We start from the raw sequence: 20,047 nt of genomic DNA, 5'->3' as shown, positions 1-20,047 counted from the left end.
GGGGGGGGGGGGATTTTCGAACTAAGATACGCAACTTCAGCTATACGAATGTATCTTAGTTTGACTTACCTGGCTGCCCTCACGGCAGCGAGTTGACCGCCGTGGCTCCCCTGTCGACTCCGCTTACTCCTCCTGCCGAGGTGGAGTACAGGCGTCGATTCGGGGATCGATTTATCGCATCTAGACGAGACGTGATAAATCAATCCCCGATACATCAAACACTACCCGCTGATCCAGTGGGTAGTATAGACGTACCCGAAGAATGGTGCCCATGAGTGGATGTGGCCCAGAACCTTAAAGTGTTACCAGGTTCAACAGGGCACTGACCAAGAGCAACTGACCCAATCGATGTCCGAGGCTATGGTGTATCTCTCTTCTTGAGAGGAGACCGAGGATGCCTCCTTGGAGGATTGACTTCTTTAAAAAGAAAAAAGTTTAAGTTTTGCCTCCCTCATTCCCTGGTAAACTTGGAGAAAGTGCAACTAACAGAGCATCATGCTGGGACATCTCCAAGACACAGCAGGCACAAAGTGCACCCATGGCTGATGGGCACTGAAGCACCACATGAAGGACAGATCTAAAATCGTGGTGATTTCATTTCTGCCATTACTCTGGGGCGGCCCTATAGTAACTCAACTTTCTAGTCTATATACACTGTATTTATTTAGTCAATGGACATAAAAAGAAAACTACAGTATCACTAACTATGCTAATACATCATACAAGGCTCAGGAAATTATATAGTGTGCAGAGTAAGCAGATACTGGAAGGGATCGATCTCTCTCTCTGCCTTGGGTGGTAAGAAGGAACTGAGGGGTAGTTTGTCCCACTCTGCCCTTTATGCCCTTGGGTGGGGAGAGGGACACTTAGGGCACAGGCATGATCCCAACAGACACTGCTGCCCAAAAGAACACTATCATTCTAGCATTTGGCACATGCGCACCAAGAATGGAATCTGTGTGAACGATCACTCAAAGCAGCACTCACAGTTTCTCAGAGGAACACTGTGCCTAGCTACTCTACATCAGCTGTGAGAAAACACTTTGAAACAGAGTATCCAGAAATTTCTAAAAGCAGCACAGAAAGGGCTTAATAGGGAACACCATGTATTCAGAATTGTGATCCAGCCACAAACCACAAGGACCATGCAAAGGAAAATGGAGTACCATGCAGACCCAGGATGATGAGCACAAAAGGTGGCATCTCGGCAGGCTGATAAGTTCCATATTGCCCTCAGGGAAACAACAGTAGCTAACAACCAGTCATTTCTACTGTGGAAGCTTTGGGAGATCAATAAGTGTCTAAAGACCCTATTAGCACAACGGACTTCATACATGAATGACAGATCTTTAAAACTACACTTTTCTCTGAAGCACACAGCACATGCGTCACAGTATTTACACTTACGAAGTCAGGAGGTTTACACAGTGACTTCACCACAGAAGCTATGGAGTCAATGCTCTTAAAGGGCAGTTTACTATCAAGTCCAATGGGAATTTTGCCATTGGGTTCAAAGGAAGCAGAATAGGGTTATTAAAAAGAAATGCATGCATCACAACAACTTCAAATAGAGGTTGCCCACATTAGTGACAACAAATTGGTTAACTGGGTCTCACATGGCACTGTCCTGGGGAAGTGGTTATCTCGCTAAGAAGTAGGACTGCTGAGGGAGGCTGCGTCAGCCTTTGAAAGAGATCTGAATGAGCAGCAGCATCCATATCAAGGCAGATGGTCAAGTTTAGGTTCACACATGTGCAGTATTAGTATCTCAGTGAAGAAGAAAGTATGATTCCACAATCTGATTGAAGGCTGCTTATGGCCTACATTTAAAAATAAAGCCGACTCATGATAAGTAAACTCCAGTTGGAGTGATTATTCAGCAGACTTTAATGCCCGGTCCTTCACTGCAATGTTAAAAAAGGTTATTCTTGCCTCTAGTTCCCCTCACTCTCTGGAGGCAATTTCCCATGCCATGCAGTTATCGAATAGAGTTCACAAATATGACCGTGCAACTCTCATGGTTTTGTAGTTGAGCAAATCTGTGGTTCTTCATGCTTACTTAAGACAGGATTTCCCATTACTGGCGAAATAGTTATAGGAACCCATGATAGTCCTGGGCAACGTAACGATCAGGAAACGTTTGACTTAAAGACCTTTTAGCATGTGTTGAAATATACAGGAATTCACACACAAACTAATATGAATGTTTTAGTGGAGTCTGATTATTATGTTGGAAAACATTCCATATACTGAGAAACGTGAGGACAGAACAAATGAAATAACTTCAAACAACACACTTATTGTCAGAGGCATTGCATATAGAGGAGGGCCAGCATGTTTGGCTATTTTGCAGTTTTCAGCAGCTTGATCCAATAAGTGCTTCTCTCTAACAGAAGGGAAGACAAGAAAGAATGTATACAGTACTAGCTTTCCTAAACATCAGGTGGGAAAGGGGGAGGAGAGAGACAGGAGAAAGAGAAGTGGGATGTTGGGTGATGGACCCACTAACCATACTCCCCAAAATCTCTGCTCCAAACATCTGTCAGAGAAGCTACTGCACAGCAATCCTTTGTAGTATACAGAGGTACATCTGCACAGTCTACATAACACACTAAATCTAGACTTTGACTCAGATTTAAGCCAAAGACCCCCTTTCCATTTGCACAGAAATTAGTCTGACTTGGATTAGTCTGACCTGGGGTCAGAGTGGTGCTGGTAACACGGGTCAGAGCCAGACATTTTGCAGTGTGGATGCAGCTCAAGTCCAGATCACCAGACTTCAGTCTGGAGAGTCTGCCAATGCTATCCCACGATCCCCTGTGCTGTGCTTCCCAGCCCTTCAAATCCAAAGCTTGGCACGCACTTCCCCAAAACCCGAAGCAACCTCCTGGTTCAAATGCAACCACTTGGTATTTAATCCTTCATTTCATGCGGACTGCTCAACTGGAAACAACACAGTTAGTCAACGCTAATGTGTATTAGCTATGCCCAGAAGCAAGATGAAGTCTGACAGAAAAAGCACACTGCTATCTGACCAAAGGAACACAGCTGGCTTCTGCTTAACCTCTGTTGTCAAGCAAGCAATACACTCGACTTCACCAAGAGCACAAGGAATGATCATGTCTACAAAATTATATTAGCACGACTGGCAGCATTAGAGATCAATTGGACAGCAGAAGAACGCAGAGAGTGAATCAAGTGGCTGAAGACAGACTACCACGGAGTCAAGGATGCCAGCTCACGGGCCTATGAAGTTATTAATACAAGCTGGGATTTTTGTGATTTTCTATTCAGGGCAGAAACCACACCACTTCTCTATTGGCACCCTGTTTCCCGCAGGCCCTCTCCCCACCCTGCCAGACGCCACATAGTTTCAAAATGCACACTGCGAAAAGAGGAAAAAAGTTAAACAAGCAGTCACCATGAAATTTTTACTAGTTACTCGTTAATTGTTATAAGTGGGGGTTTGGACTCCACAATTCACAGCCTCACATACTTCTCCCACATAATATAGCACACCTTATAAATCGGCTGCACCCAAACTGTCCTAGACTGCCCATGAACTGAGTCCCTAAAATCCTGACTGTTATGAGTGCAAACCAAGCCACATTATGCATTTGGTTCATCGCTTGCTTTAATGTCTGAGTCCAAGTTACAGCAAAGGGTGGCTGGCTGACTGTATTAGGGATCCCAATGGCTGGCAATCAGTCGGAGGTTGTCCAGGGACACAGTGTGCTCATAAGGAGGCTGTACTATGTCTTCATGCTAAATCAGTAGAAATTTTCACCCATTGCTGGTTGGTGATGAAAGTGAACTTCTCACAGAGTAGGAACTCTAGACAGTCTTATGTTCTGTGGCAGGGCATTCTTATTGGGGCTGCCTCTGTAAGTCTCAAGCCCCCTTCATTCCATGACATGCTGTTGGGTTGCTAGATGCCTAAACAGCTCCTTAGCATGCATAGATGGCTGGCCTCAAACAGGAGTTCATACTTCCACTCAGGGACCTCAGAATATCAGTGTTCTCCAGAGCCTACCCTGCCTGACAGGACTGAACAATCATAGCTAGTAACTAGACTTCTCATAAGTGTGCCCCAAACAACTCCTCCTCCATACCCCCACCCCAAAGAGGATATAGAAATAATTTGAACTGAATTTTCAATCTGTCTCTTACCACAATGTCTGCTAGTTTTTAATGCTGCTCAAAAGGATATCCAAAATGATGGTGTTTTATTGTGAACAGACTATCCCATTGATAAATTCTGACCTTGAATTAAAGCAGCCCCTTTCATAAACTGTGAAATGTATTTTTTATCGTGCTCAGATAATAATGTTCTGTTTCTCTATTTTCAAGGCCCTTCCAGACACATGGTATAAGGAGCCTGTGGGTGCAGACCAATCTACTGTGGGGTAAGAGAAAGTCTGAGATGAGCTGGTAGGAGACCTGCTACATAACATTAATTAGCAGGCACAGAAGGACCACATGTTGTACCAAAAGGATAAGGATGCATGCAGGGTGGAGAGACACACAGAGACTGCCCAGCGTGAAGAGAGATTGGCAGACATTCATGGAACATGACTGCAGGTTGAGGGAGGAAGACAGAACATGGCAGAAGGAGCTATTCAAGCGATTACTTGCACTCATAGCTACCTGACTGCAGACTTAAGTGCCACCTTCAGCTCCTTCACCTGACCCACAGCCTGAGTCTCCTCTCCATTATTGTGCCCTGCAGAGCATTTCTGGTGCTTACGACATTTAAATACTCATGTAAAATAAAATGTTGAATTTGCACACAAAGCTACAACCACAAGTTTTATTATACGTAATACTAAAAGTGGCACAAACTTTCATGAGTGTCATCCCAAACCCAATCTCAAACTTTCATAACAATTTATGAACGCATCACAGTATTCCATAAACTGTTTGCCAGTATGAATAAAATGCATAACCTATCTCCATACATTTCATCAAAGTGTTTCCAGAATTCATAATGCACAATACCAACTCATTTACAAAAATCTTCCCACTGCTGGCCCACACTCATAGAGAGAGCAGCCTCAACTACCATTTCATTTCCCCTCATGCATGGGACAGTGAAAGCACAGTAAGCATGCACTAGTCATGCCAGGTGCACTGTCTGACAGTGTATACGGTTCAGCAATCCAGCAGTGCCCAGAGTCCATTCCTAGTGAAAAGATTCCCCATTCTCCTCTCAGACATTGGGCAGAGTGCAGTAAGCCACAATACTGTTGATTGCATTATGATACTGGCATCCAGATGCTTTTGAAGGCAGTGCCAATGGGATTTCAGTCTGCTAAAGGCACATTCCATCACCATTCTACAGCTACTGAGTATATATAGTTAATCTTCTTTTGCCAGGTCCTCTGAAAAATAGCGTATGGTTTCCAAAGCCATGTCAACAGCGGGTAGGGTCTCCTAGAATAACAGTGGGTATAGTGACTCCATTTATAACTATGTCATTGAGTGGGAACAATGTCACAACTTCTCCATGAAGGTAAAGTCCAATCTCCGAACACCCTGGCATTGTGCACCCTGCCAGTGCATTCCCGTTAACGTCCATGAATCTGCTCCTATGGTCAACCAGCGCCTGCATAACAATGGAGTATCCTTTGAGATTTATGCACTCATGTACATCTTGAAGTGGGCACATGAGTCTCATCAAGAGTCCTGGTGCAGTCTGGAAAGCCTATTCTCTGAAAACCTGCAATTATTTCAGGAACATTTGTAATGCCCACCATTTTTGGGTGCATCAAGAGTCCTGATCCCCTCACAAACCTCCACCACCACAACCCGCACAGTTGATTTGCCAGCTCCAAACTGGTTAGCCATGGACCTGTAGCAGTCTGAGGTATCCATCTTCCTGCTCATGTGTGCACCCTAGCGCTGAAGGGTTGGGGCAAGCTGCTCATAGACTTCCAAGAACATCTGCTTCTTCACGTGAAAGTTCTGGACCCATGTCTGCAAGACGATGTGATCCCACCTGTCTGTGCTTGTGGCCTGCTCCAGAAACACCGGTCTACACAGGGGAATCTGCAGCTAAGCCAACAGGTATGAGCAGCATCAGCTGGTTTGGAGCTGGCACATCAGTATCCTCCAAGAGATGCCTTGGCAGTTCAAAAACCTATCCCTGAAATGTCCACCAGCATTTCACAGATGCTCCAACTGTGTCCCAAAAATAGGGCTGAGAGCATAAGGCAGAAAAGTCCTTTCACCAGGGTGGATCCATATTGGCTTTGCCTGCAGGAAGCATGTGGACACAAAATGGCTCAGCTAGATGTATTTGTGGGCTACAACCACCCAAAATGCTTCCAGTCAATTGCCTCGGGACAGACAGACAAGTTCTCCCATAACCCACTATGAAAAAAGCCACTGAGCAGCTTCCGCTGGTGAGGGTACACCCCAACAGAAAATAAAGTTCTGACTCAAATCTGACTACTGCAGTATGGACATGCCAGCACAACTGCGAAGGCCAGGTTTCCACTGCAGCGTGGACACTTAAGCACGGACTTGGAAACACAAGTCCACAAGACCAGGTCCCATAGAACTGGGCTTAGTGTGCCGTGTAGACATACCCTCTGTAACCTGACTTCCCCACACAGCAGAACCATAAGGTTCCACTACTTTATGGTCCTTCTGCGTCAGGAGCAGAAATAACTGAATCTGTGTATCTGTAACAGAATACTGGAAACAGCTTTCCTATGAAGTAGGTGTATGCAATTGAGTTAATGAACACTACACCAACAGAACTATTACTGTGTAGATTAAATTATGCTTTTGTTAGCACCATGCATTTTCTGAAGGGAAAGACAGTAACAACAATACAATATTTCTTTCTGTTTCCCTTCTCCTCTCTCCCTCGCTTTCTTTTTTTAAAGTATATATATTTGCTCATTAGGTACCCAGGGTCTAATAAATGGTTTTAATGCCACTCAGCTATCTTCCCACTTGAATGAAAATTATTTTCAGCACCAATATATTTAAAAGAAGATACACAAAAATTGCAGTTGTGAAAAGATAAATGATCTCAGCACTCTAGTTTTGGAGGTAAGAAGAAACCAGATCTGAACATTTCTACTTCGGAACATAAGAAATGCTTATGGCGTCCACCAAATCCAGTATCCTGTCACTGCCAGGGACCAGGTCCAGTTGCTCCAAAAGAATAAATCCTGCCGTAGGCAGATATTGGATAGCCTGCCCACAGGGAAAGTTTCCTCCTAACTCCCAATAGTTAGAGGTGCGTATAACAGATTTGGAGTTACCAGAAATAATTTATGAATATTATTTGTTGACCAGGTAATTGTGATGTCCATTGTATGCATATATTTAGTAACAGGATTACCCAAAATGCACACAGGAAGGAGGGGGAAGGGTGAGTCTTGACAGACACTTATCAACAAACACTTCTGAGACAATACAAGAGCAATTCATCACTTTGATTCTCTGGTGTGACCACCTGCTGGGCTTCCCAGACAGGTTTACCCAGGAATGAAAAGGAGGTGGGCGTGTCAAAGAGAGATTTTTGAGACTGAGAATACAAGGCGAGTTAGATCTATGGGAAGCCCCATCAGGAGGATGCTCTCTTTTCATGCTCTCTGTACGTGTATATGTATATCCTCAATATATGTTCCATTCTATGCATCCGAAGAAGTGGGCTGTAGCTCACGAAAGCTTATGCTCAAATAAATTTGTTAGTCTCTAAGGTGCCACAAGTACTCCTGTTCTTTTTGCGGATACAGACTAACACGGCTACTACTCTGAAACCTATCAGGAGGACGGTTAGACTCCAGGTAGGATAGACATAGCACGTACACCTTCTGTTTTGAAATCTTTTTTCTTATAAATTATTAATTGTTTCTATGGTTACGCAAATAACACTTTTGCTGTAAGAAGTAATCCGGTGGATACAGAGTCCCAAAGATAAGAGCAGCAAATACTGAACCCAGTCAGACTTCCAGGGTAAGAATAGTGGATACACAGGGTACTGCAGCCCAGGATTCAGTCTAAGAGTGAGAGAATCACAGGAGAGGTACAGACATGAGGCCTGAAACCTGTGAGAGTGTACTCAGAGATCAGAGAGGGGGTCACAGGTGGAACTAGTCTGGTAACCATGACAGCAGGTTTATAACCCAAACCTTGAGGGTTTACATTCCTTCCAAAACTCAAACTTGGCTATCATATTTGGAGATTGTTATCCATATAAATGTCTATTCCTTTTTTGACTGCTGCTCAGGTCTCAGCATCCACGATATTATGTGGCAATAAGTTCCACAGTCTAACTGTGGGTTGTGTAAAAAAAATTATCTTTTTATCAGTTTTGAATTTGTCACATTCCAATTGTATTGGCTGTTCCTTTGTTCTTGTGTTATGAAAGAAGTTGAATGAACTACTATTCTGTACCATTCCTTATTTTTTAGTTTTATCATAACAATCTTATTCACCTTTTCTCTTAGATAAACAGTCCCAGTCTTTTCAATCTCATTTCACATTAGAGTTTTTTGGCCTTGGGTCTATTTCTAGTTAATAGTAAATATATTATTTTAAAATGAAAGCTAATGATTAATTTAGTAGACACAGAATGGGTTAACTAATTCAGTGCATGAAAATGAGGAAGGAAAATTAAAAAAAAAAACACCCCACATTTATGTTCCGCTGTAAAGACAAGTTTCACTATTCTGAATGTACCAGTGAAGGTAACAATCAGCATAGGAACAGCAACCAAGTATTCCTTCAACACAAAGGAGAATTTCTTTTTATCATAATCTTTATACAGGTACCTTCAATATCTATGTTCATAGAGATGCATTAAATATAGACTATGCTAATAACTTATACTCTGTGTCTTCTGCTCAGATAAATGTTTTAAAATTGTGCTGAGAAATGAAATACGGTTTGCATTAAGCAAGAAATGTTAAAAACCTGAATGCTATTTGTAACCCACAGCACAGTTATTCCCCTTAGAACATGTTGCTTTTAAGCCCTAACCTTGATATTTAAATTCAACAGGTTTTCTTTTCTTTTTTTTTATGTTCCATGGGAAGATAAGCCGTCTTCTAGCCATTTGGCTGTGATACCAAGCTATTATAGTATATTAACAGAGTCCTATATTAATGTACTATATGCTATTTCTAATATATTAGAAAATAATAATAAAGTAATACAGAAAACACCTTTTTCCTTAAGGTTTACACAGGAAAAAAGACAGGATTAACTTTTGTAGGAAACAGAACACAAATTTGGTCAACAGATGTAGTTAATGCAATGAATATTAAGATATTTCTGAATGTATTATGCATAGGTCAGTAGCATGTCACATTTTAAATATTAAACTTCTCACTTTTTTAAAATTAACTTTCCTCCTCAGCTTCTGTTTTAAACAATGAAGTGGAGTAACATCAACATCACCAATGGGACATCATCTTTCTCTGGACAATGCCACAGAGACACCAGAATTGCACATGTAGTATTCCCAATCCTATACACTGTCATTTTCCTTACTGGAGTTATATTGAACAGTTTGGCTATTCGAGCTTTTTTCCAAATTCAAAGCACCTCAACTTTCATCGTCTACCTCAAAAACACTTTGGTTTCTGATTTCATAATGACTCTTATGCTTCCTCTGAAAATTCTTACTGATTCAGGACTGGGACCATGGCAACTTAAAGCTTTTGTTTGTCGCTTTTCAGCTGTGATATTTTATGAAACCATGTATGTTAGCATAGTACTACTTGGACTTATTGCTTTTGACAGATTTCTCAAGATTGTGCGACCTTTTGGGAAGTTTTGGGTGCAAAATGTCACTGCTGCACAAATTCTTTCAGGTCTTGTTTGGCTTTTCTTCTTTGTCCTCTCCTTGCCAAATATGATTTTATCAAACAACAAAGCAACACCCCTTTCCGTGAAGAAATGTGCTTCTCTGAAGAATCCCTTAGGACTGAAATGGCATGCAGCTGTCAATTACATATGTCAGTTTATCTTCTGGACTGTGCTAATTCTAATGCTTCTATTTTATGCAATTATTACCAAAAAGGTATATAATTCTTATATAAAAACTCAAAAGAAAGATAGCAAAAGCAAACAGAGGATTAATGGGAAAGTATTCATCATTGTAGCTGTCTTTTTCATATGTTTTGCCCCATTTCATTTTTGTAGAGTACCATACACACTAAGTCAAACTGGCAATACAAGTGACTGCAATGTACAGAACCTATTATTCATTGCTAAAGAAAGTACTCTTTGGCTAGCTACTACAAATATTTGCATGGATCCTTTGATATACATAATCTTGTGCAGATCATTTGTAGAAAAAGCATTCTGTGTTAAAATGAAAAAATTTAGAAGTACAATGAGGGAAAATCCAACAGTCCCCTTGGACACCAGAATATCTGTATAGATTCCTAATTTGGTGCAACTTTATAGCTTTCTGTAATTTGCACTAAAATATTTGCAGAGAAGTTAAAGGATACTTTGTGTCAAGATGTTTTATTCTAGAACTGAAACTTAAAGGGTCGTTCTTCTCTGAAATGTGACTTTGTAAAAATGGCATAATGTAATGTTATACTATCAAAAGTACTCTGCTTAACAAATAAAATGCTGTTTCTCTAACTGCCAGACCCAAAAGCTCAGTTTGCAGTCCAAGAACTAATCTGGGTTCTTTCCACCTGATGCTTCTTCATCATGACTAACAAAAGTTCAGCCAGCCAAACATTCTTCAATGACACTTGTGCAACCACAATGTCTTCACGTTGTAACCCAAGTGATAACCGTTCAACTTCACTTCCTTCAGTGGTGTTGCACAGGTGGGTTAGGACATAGTGAAAAATCACGTTGATGGTAATGCTTTAGGTAGAACAGAATCCGGTTCACACTCTCGCACTGCTGTGTTGGCTCCACAGGGCTAACAGGACTAGAAAGCACTAAAAGCTTTTTTGTCACTAAAACAAGTAGATAAAGACAATACACACAGTAACTGGAAATGGTGAATAAGAAGATGGACTAAAAATACTTTGCCTAACTTGGATAACAAGAGGCACATGGCAGAGTATACAAATATTTAAATTCTATCTACTGCATACGAGAAACTAGGTATACTTTAGTATAAAGTTTACTGCCATCTAAAATAAACAGCAGATTTTTGCATATTGAATATGGATGCTCCTATTCAACATTAAGGTTTTGTTGCTCTTAACAAATGGCACTGTTGGTTGTCGCTTACCGTATATGGAATCACATGGCAGGGGAGAGGAAGAAGAATTTTGCTTGATACAGAAAATTATGATGAGGTGTATGAGGCAAGTCATCCCCCGTCCCTCCCCCTTTGCACATCACATCTCTCATTTTCTTGCCTCCTCCATCACCCACTTTTCCCCTCCTCAACAGTGTAGTGATGAGGAAAGGAGAAGACACGTGTGTGTGGGAGGCGGCCCTGGAGCAACAGGAGTCAACTCAGGGGCTGTGAGGCACTGGAATCCTCTTCTCCCATAGGTCCATGCAGAGCCCAGGGTTGCAGTGTCTTAGGAAGACTAGGCTGAGAGCTGTTCAACACCCATGAGTGGGTATGACCGGAAATATGCCTCCTGTACCTTACGGTGAACATCAATCACCTGAATTCAGAAACACTGCGTGGAGAGACTGGAATACATAAGATTGGATAAGCCCTCTCCCCCCCTCCCACCCTGAACTGCCTGCCAGATTCCACTCGCGGAACTGCTGATGCCATACTGGTCCACTGATTCAAATACAAGATGGACTCAAAAGGGACTGAATCCAAGGAGTTGTCATCTCTTTCCAGTCTAATGGCTGGCAACATTTGTTGTTTAAGCCACCAACTGCCTAATGACCATTGAGTTAAAATCTTGAACTAACCAAACAGTATAAAATAAAATTAAAACTTGCCAAGTTTCTGGAGCGTTTTTAATTCCTTCTGAATGGCTATACCCAACCCGTCCTCTGATACCATTTGCCATCCAGGAGAACAAACCAAAAAATCTCCAGAACGCTCAGTTTTGAAGTGAAATTCATATATTTTTTTTTTAATTTCAGGGAGGAAGAATGCAAAACATTTGTTCAGGTCAACTTAAAACAAAATGTCAAAATGGTTTGTTCTGAAAGTATCAAAATGAAAATGTTTTGACATTTCCAAAACAATTTTTTTCCATTTTTTTTTTTTTTTTGGGCTGATACTATTTGTTGAATTCAGGTCAAGTTCAGCAAATAGTGTCAGCACTCCGAAAAATACATTTCTGGCAACCAAAAAAAAATAAAAAATAAAAAATTGCCTGGTTCTAATCATCATGTCTTGGGTTGGTAGGTGACAATTTTGCAGGGTTACCTTGCGAGGACAGAATGCATCAGAATTCAAACCCCTCAGGTGTTTTCCATTTTAATCCCGGTCAGCCCTTGTGGAGGATCTTCGTAGCCCTTTTTTAATGGCTGTACAATATATGGTTATCTATTTTATATTTATGGGTTGTGATGTTGTGAAGCAACCTGGCAGAGGGAGTGGAATGAGCTACTTATTAATAATATTGTTTTTCTTGTTCTCCCCTACATTAGATAACTATAATTAATCCTTTCTTTTTTTCCTTCCATCATTATTGTCCCCTAAAAGCATCAGACACTTTGTATCATTGTTTGGTTGCCTTCCACTTTTCTCCCTGGGTTATTTTCAGAACTTCTGATATCCAAGGTAACCTTTTACAGCCACACTGGCTGCTAGTTGGACTTTTTTTTTTTTTTCCCCAAAGCAGTTCTAGACTGCTGTACCTTAACTACAGCAGCATTTAGGATTCCCCACCACACTGCTGGATTTAAATATTATTTAGTATTTTAATACTTGTTACTTATTCACTAGATATGTTAATTCCACAAAATGCACCTTCCTGAACTATAATAGCTTTGTACAGTTGAGGCCAGTGAACACATTCTTTCAAGTAGTTCTTAGCTTTGAACTTCTCTATTATCAATGTTTTCAATCAGTTCCTTCCTCTCAGTAAAAATTGCTGTTGAGCGTTCAATTGTTTCTCCAATCCTTAGCAGAATTATTTTGATTGCTTTGGCAAAAATGAACATATGACCATAGTTATTTATTTCAGAAGTGCCTGGAAGTTAAAACACTGTTCACTGTTCACATATTTAAAGAAAGGTGGTAGGAAAGAGGCACATGATGGAATACGCATTATTGATTCCACTCACACATCACCATTACCGTTATGGCTAATGCTAAATTTAAAAAAATGAATAAGCAATTCATAGTAAATTACAGTTAGGCCCAAACCACAACATTGTATCGAAAAACCTACTCCCTCCACCCCCAATTCCTGTATTTTGGGGAACTTTGGATCTGATTCAGAACCAAACTTTGCAACTCAGACATCTCATTGTAATGGGCTGGACCAGAACTCTGAATGCAAACAATTCCGTGACTTTCAGGAAGTTCAGATATGGATCCATTGCTCAGTCTAAACTGTAATTCAAACTTTTCTTTAGTGTAAGCAGATAATGGGAGAGAGTCATATCATTCATTGCACAATATCTCTGTGATAAAGCTTGATGCAAATTTCTAACAGAAGTTGAAGGAGAAGAAAACTTTTGATTTTGTCTTTTATCATCTGCTGTTTATGAAACACTGCAGTTATTTAAAAGCATGTGTAAACATATGCTGGAAACATATACTGCACAGCACAAGTAGCAAGAAGATTGCAACTAATGGTGGGTGTAACCACAATATAAACTGAGTTGTTCCTGAAAACAGGGGTGTGCCAAAGGTTTTTACAGAAGTCTGAATCAGCTTTTTTAGTTGCCTTCATCTTAAGACACTGACTGAGAGGCAGGAATACGAACATTTATAGTGTAGAAGAGCAGACTTGTTGCAAAAATAAGAAACATCCAATTTTTGCTCACTTTAGAAAGAAGCATCTGTTAGGTTTTGAAATGTTTGCAGATTCTCCAGGGGTTTTTTTTTTCCACGTGTTTTTGCAATTCTGGTTTCTATCTGGAGAACAGGAAACAAACTGTCAAAATACCATGAGAAAAGCTGGCCTTACAGCATGTTGGAAATATTATAAAAAAGCATGTTCTCCTGAGATTTTCAGCCCAATTTTACAACTCAAGAAGTACAGATAGGCTAATCAAAAAAGTTTTCTGGTCTAACATTAGTTTATAATGGAAATCTAATGCCCCATAGGTTAAAAGAAAATTCAAACCCATAGCTTCTTTACCGGAAGTCACATAACCTTGTCTCAACCAACTTGGCATGCATTGATAAACCAAAGAGGTAACACTGCATTTATTAAAATAAGGAATGGACAAACTATCTGAGATAAATTTCCCCCTAAACCAAAGTTTCCTGAAACTCACTAACTCTCTCCTCCTCACACACACAGAAAGTACAATTTTTTTTTTAAAGAAAGCTTTTCCATTTTCACAGCTTGCCTCCATCCTTTCTGCTTCTGTCTGAAGCTGCAAGCAGAAATGCTTCGATACCACAAGAGAAGACACTCATGAGACACGTCGGACTTTACCACAGCCAGGAAGTACTAGAAACCTCATCACAAAGCCTGTTCTTTTTCAGCTCTCTTTTGCACAATGAATGGATTTATATAGTTCAGATAAAACATAAACAAACATTTCACACTTCTGGTGGCTTTTCCAAACCTGACCCTTTTCACAAATGTGATTTAACAGGGCTGACTGGAGCATCTCAGACACCAGAACTGATATTAGAGAAACACCCTGTTTTTTCTTGATACAGCAACCACCCAGGAAGAAAAAAACAACATGTATAAGGTTTTCACTCTAGGTTCCTTTGTTTTGATGCATCACTACTGAAGAAGGGCTTTTCCTTTAATTTGGGCATCAAATTTCTCTCTCTTATGTGCTACCACTATGGTGAGGAAAGGAATAAACACACTACGTAGTGACCAGCTGACCAATTTAAATCTCATTCTTGTCTGAACTGGAACATTTTTTTTCTGGTTTGAATTGGTTCTGAGAAATAAACTTGACTCCAGGCCCCTAGTCTCTCACCACTCTCTCCCTCTTCACTTTTACAATACAGCAAGTGGACCCTGAGCACTATTCCTTTATGTAGGACTTGCAGTCTGGGCTTCCTGTGTCATTTCCCCATGACAGCCACTTGAGTTTATTTTGCCCATTTTCAATCTATTCATTCACAAGTCATTTTGTTTTCCAACAGAAGCATTTTTTAGAGGGCAATGCAGCTGGATTCTGCAGGAAAACCGCATGCTAAATACAGTCTTATTTGAATAAGCCCTAATACAGTCCTTGTCTCTGTTCTCAGTGCCTTGTTTTTAAAAAAAAGAAAGAATATGAGAGCTGGTCTTTGCATGGTATTTCCACTTTTCAGATCACCAGATCTCACATTTTTTCAGCTCCAGAAATAACTCAATCAGGCATCAAAAGTTCACAAAATGCCCCACAAACACAAATTCTAGACCCCATATGTATGCCTAATTTTTAAGAAACAGTAGTGCAAACCCTTCTAACAAGGCAACAATACCTCTCTCACTATAGAGCAATACTCTCAATTCATCAGAGATGCAGAAATAAAAGGTTGCGTTGTAGACAGAAGTTGGGAATCCAAGGAAGATATGCAAGATGTTTAACATACATGGTACCCAAGTTTAGAGGTACTACGTGAAATCAATCCTAAGGTAGATATTTGCAGAATCCTAATATTGTAGAAGTTAAGCCATATGAGTCAAAAATACAAGCTGTATAGTTCTCCTTCAGAAATGAGGAAACAATCAAGAGGCATAACTCCAACTAGTGATCCATTAATGCTGAGGTGAAAAAACTAAGGGGCTGAAGATGGAGGGAAGACAAATAAGAGATACTTTGCATATGTTGGTTCTTATTGAAATCCTTTCTTTATTTGCCCCTTTAGTAGGGTGGGTAACAAGACAAAGGTAAAAGTACATGACTTCAGTAAAGTAGTATGCAGAAAAATATCATATATCATAAGCCAAAACCTACAAATGTCCATTAGAGGAGCCTGGACAGGCATTAACAGAAAATGTGTGTATTTCCAATTAAAGGAAGGTGATTAGTGGACAGTGCCATATGAACTCTGAGAACCTCCTCTGATGTGGTTATGTCATTGTTCTCCTATGGCACACTCAGTTAAGTCAACATCATCTCTTGAAATGGCACCACTTTCCATAGGTACACACAGAGGTAGGCATGTCTTCATGTTCCACAATAATCTATGGGTGTTACTAAAAATAGAAGAATTTGCCACTTGCAGTCAAAACTCAGGTTTCAGAATTATATTGAAATCAGCTCTGGCCTCTGCAGCTGAACCACACAAAACTCAGAAGTTTTGCTGATCACCACTTTAGAAAGCGGGAGGAACCATGCCTATACTGCAAGCTTGGTTCATTCCACCAATTTTCTGTTAAAAACACCATAAATATATCACACATGTCTTATCCAGGTGGTAAATGTGTATTAAAAATAAACCTAACATTTGGATTTTCAAACATGACAATAAAAAGATTTAGAATGAAGCAACAACCTACTAATTGTTCTAATAAAGTTGTTCAAGACTTATGACATATGAGAATTACTCTATAATCACTAGAATAATATATACACACAAGCACATTCAACCTTTAAATAATCTGAATAATAATAAAGTTATAGGGTTGGTTTTCAGCTGCTCTTTTCATCAAAATTTTACATTTCTTTCACACCACTTTCATGACTAACCCCATGGTATTCCCTTTAGACATTGACTAGCCTTGACAAGCTTCAGCTTGAGAACTGGCACACACATTTGGATTAAAAAAAAACCATGTAGGATCTTATTTTTAACCTTTTCATACTCTTATACCTTTTAGTCTATGTACTTATTTATACCATGACCACCACCGTTGTAATTTATCACTATTAAAAAAATCCATCTATTGTATTTTGGGGTACCAATAACTAAACCCTTGGACCTTTCTAACAAGTATTAAAACAATGTCAAAGAAATGTAGCTTAAGTTTTCATTTAATTGTGTGTGTATGTATGCATATGTGCATGCGCGTCTGTCCGTCCCACATTTTATAGGCACGTTGTGCCCCAAAGGAAGAATTGATATGGGCCTGAGTGGATTATAGAAAAACTTCCCAAATCAGTACTAATGAGGATAACCCATTAGTAAGGCTTGCAGACTAGTGAGTGTCTACAACAATGCCAACTGGGACCTTCTACGCTGCATGGACTTGGGGAAAGCACTACAAAACCTACCGGGAATTATCTTAGTACTTGATAACACTTCGAAACAAAACTAGTGCAACTGCAGTTGATTACAGTAGCTGAAGCATTGGTGATCAAAGTGTAACTAGCCAGCTGGAATGAATAACCTGGTTACCGGCACCAGCTTGCAATTTCTGATACAAGAACAAAAGATAATATACAGAAGAGTAACGTATGTTTCCACTGGCTCACTTTGTATGTCTTCTATTCCCTTCAGCAATAGATAACACCAGGAAATTCCTGAAATCAGGAAGCACATGTTATTTCTGTGGGGAAATGCAGAAGCAGGTGGACATTATCTACCTCTGACCAGAACCGGATGAAAGCACAAATGCATGGATGGATGGCGTTCACAGACTCTGGTGTGGGTTTTCTCCCCCCTCCACCCCCCCGCAACAGGCAACAGGATGGAACAGTTCACCAGTACAAGGATAGGGGCTGCCCGTTAAGCAGGTGGTTAGACGCATCTGGTATTAGCACCGTGTTTCCAAGCAGGAGGTCTGTTTAAGACATTAAAGTGAGGAAGAGGAGGACTGTCTCCTATCTCCTGGCATTGTTGGGTAGGAACAAGTTCACTATCACAGATTTTTGAGGAAGAGAAGGATGATATATATGTACAAGACAGAGGAGAACCCACAGGAGCTCAGATATGCTCCAGCAGTAGTTTTGGCCTAGTGGTCATTGCAGGGAAGTTCTAATAAAGGTTAGAGTTTTTTTCAGAGACCTGGTATAGCCCCACAGAGGCTGGAGAAATGGGGAATTAACCACCACCTTCTCCTGGTTTAAAATAAAGTTACCTTTCCCCAACTTTCTCAATAAACAACAGCCATTAACCTCACTCTTTATTTAAACAAAGACATATACAAATCTGCCTTTCTATGTACTTGCAACCCGTAACTGTAGAGATGCAAGAGGCACAGGTAAAACTCAGACCCTCAGAAGAATGCTCTTGTAGTAATTAGTATGAAGTGAATGGAAAGTTTAGTTTTCTTAGTTAAAATCTGTACATAACATTTTCATTAAATACATCATTTAGAACAGAAGATCTGATCAAAGGACAACATTAAAAAGATATCTAAATATAGACGGAGTAAAAGAAATTAACAGGTAACATTATGGTCATGACCAACAGAAGATATGTCAGTCTATGTCTAGCAGCAAATTTTAAGCACGATATTAAATTCATATTTTCTCTACTAACAAAGTAGTATTAACTGAAACGCATAGGCATGATTACATAGTTACTGTAAAACATGCTTTCAGACTCTTCACATCTCCCTAACTTGAATGCTTCTGGCTTTAAAGACACTAGCCCACTGCTCCAGGTGAATCACTGTCTGCTTCTTTAGCTAGTATTGCTCCAGACTCAGGAAGTTTGCAGATCTTACCTACACACTGGCATGTGAGTCACTCCAAGTAATGAGAAAGCCAGTTGCTTCAGTTGTTCCTGACGGGGAATTTTGACTCTCTGATCAGGTGTCACAAAAAGCAATCAGAAGGTGGCAGAATCACTTTAAGTAAAAAAAGCTTAACATCCAGAAATGATTTCTATTACTACTTTTTTGCAAGAAATACTTTTATGCCTGTTTTAGTTTCAAGATGCATTTTTGAGGAGCCTAATGCATTCTGAAGACACAGCAAAGAGACAAACGGAGTGCAATAATGATGACAGGTAAGTGATTTTTTAGTGCTGTCAAAAGGGTCAGATAAGGTGTTCATTACATGTTTAAAAATATAAATACTGCCTTGTTTTTAACCATTCTTAAGTAAGTAGAAAATGGGAGTTAAAATGTCACTGGTTAAAAGTGCTTAGAATCATAAATTAGACATCACATTAATGTGAAGCATTAAAGTTGTGCCCAGTAATGACATTTTACTAATCTTCAATCCATTCAAAATGTTATGAAAACACATAATATTTTCTATACCCAAAAGTTAAAAAGATTAATTTTTTTGTATTTGTTTCCCTTACAATATTTATGTAAGGGCAGGAGCTCAAAGTCTCACTGAAGTGCTGTTTCTTAAAGGCAGAGTAGCTGATATTGAAAATAAACTCCATACATTTCCAAATTAGTTAGAAAAGATTTATGTTCAATTCCTTTTGCCTCTTTCAAAAAGGGAAAAATATATTTGCCGTCTGTTAATTATACTATAAAGAATAAGGGTTCCCTTCCTTCATAATCTTCTGAAATCATGTTAAAACTTGTTAGGTTTAAGAGTCACTTGGAAGAACCACATAGCTATTAAACAACTTAGCAACTGTATGAGCTGTACTTGTGATAAGTCTCTAAGTTCAGGAGGCAAAATACATTTGTCAATCTATGACATGTCCAAAAACACCTATGTCGCTTAATGATTATTCTACACTTGAATTATTATTCTCAGGTACCAAGGACTCAAAAATAACAGTGAGACTATAATTTCTATACTGTTAAAAATGAATGTGTGTTGTGTATTGTGTCAAATGTACTATAGTAGTCTATAATGTCTTCCTACTTTACACGTTTCCTTTTGTTAGGAAAAGGGGTTTTTTTAAAAAATCAAGTGGTATTTAGAGGTTTTGCAGCTTGCTTTAAAACAATGTCTACCTGGACTCTTACTACAAATGGCCATCAAACGACATATAGTCATTGTTCACAAGAAATTGTATCAGTCTGATCAGATGGAAACCCAGGTCAGTACCTCTCTGAAATTAGGATTCAAATCAAGTGTTTCCTGACATCATTTTACCCTTTCAGTGAGAAATCAGTCACCTCACAAAAGCCTT

At 39.8% G+C, this 20,047-nt stretch overlaps 2 protein-coding genes across 2 annotated transcripts in view; one reads left to right on the top strand and one right to left on the bottom strand.

Moving 5' to 3' along the window:
- MED12L (mediator complex subunit 12L) overlaps positions 1 to 20,047 on the bottom strand; it is a 322,140-nt gene that overhangs the window by 115,069 nt on the left and 187,024 nt on the right. The gene's annotated exons all lie outside the window — the stretch shown is intronic.
- On the top strand, positions 9,395 to 10,408 carry P2RY13 (purinergic receptor P2Y13). The gene has a single exon (XM_024203011.2). The coding sequence runs from the start codon at positions 9,395 to 9,397 to the stop codon at positions 10,406 to 10,408; it is 1,014 nt and encodes a 337-aa protein (XP_024058779.2).

The sequence above is a fragment of the Terrapene carolina genome, unplaced genomic scaffold (assembly GCF_002925995.2).
Source record: "Terrapene carolina triunguis isolate 2854851 unplaced genomic scaffold, T_m_triunguis-2.0 Scaffold88, whole genome shotgun sequence".
NCBI classification, from domain to species: Eukaryota; Metazoa; Chordata; order Testudines; family Emydidae; genus Terrapene; species Terrapene triunguis.
This window is presented reverse-complemented; position numbering and strand designations above follow the sequence as displayed.

Excerpts from the sequence above, each read along its gene's own strand:
- P2RY13 (XM_024203011.2), top strand. The coding sequence starts at position 9,395 with ATGAAGTGGAGTAACATCAACATCACCAATGGGACATCATCTTTCTCT.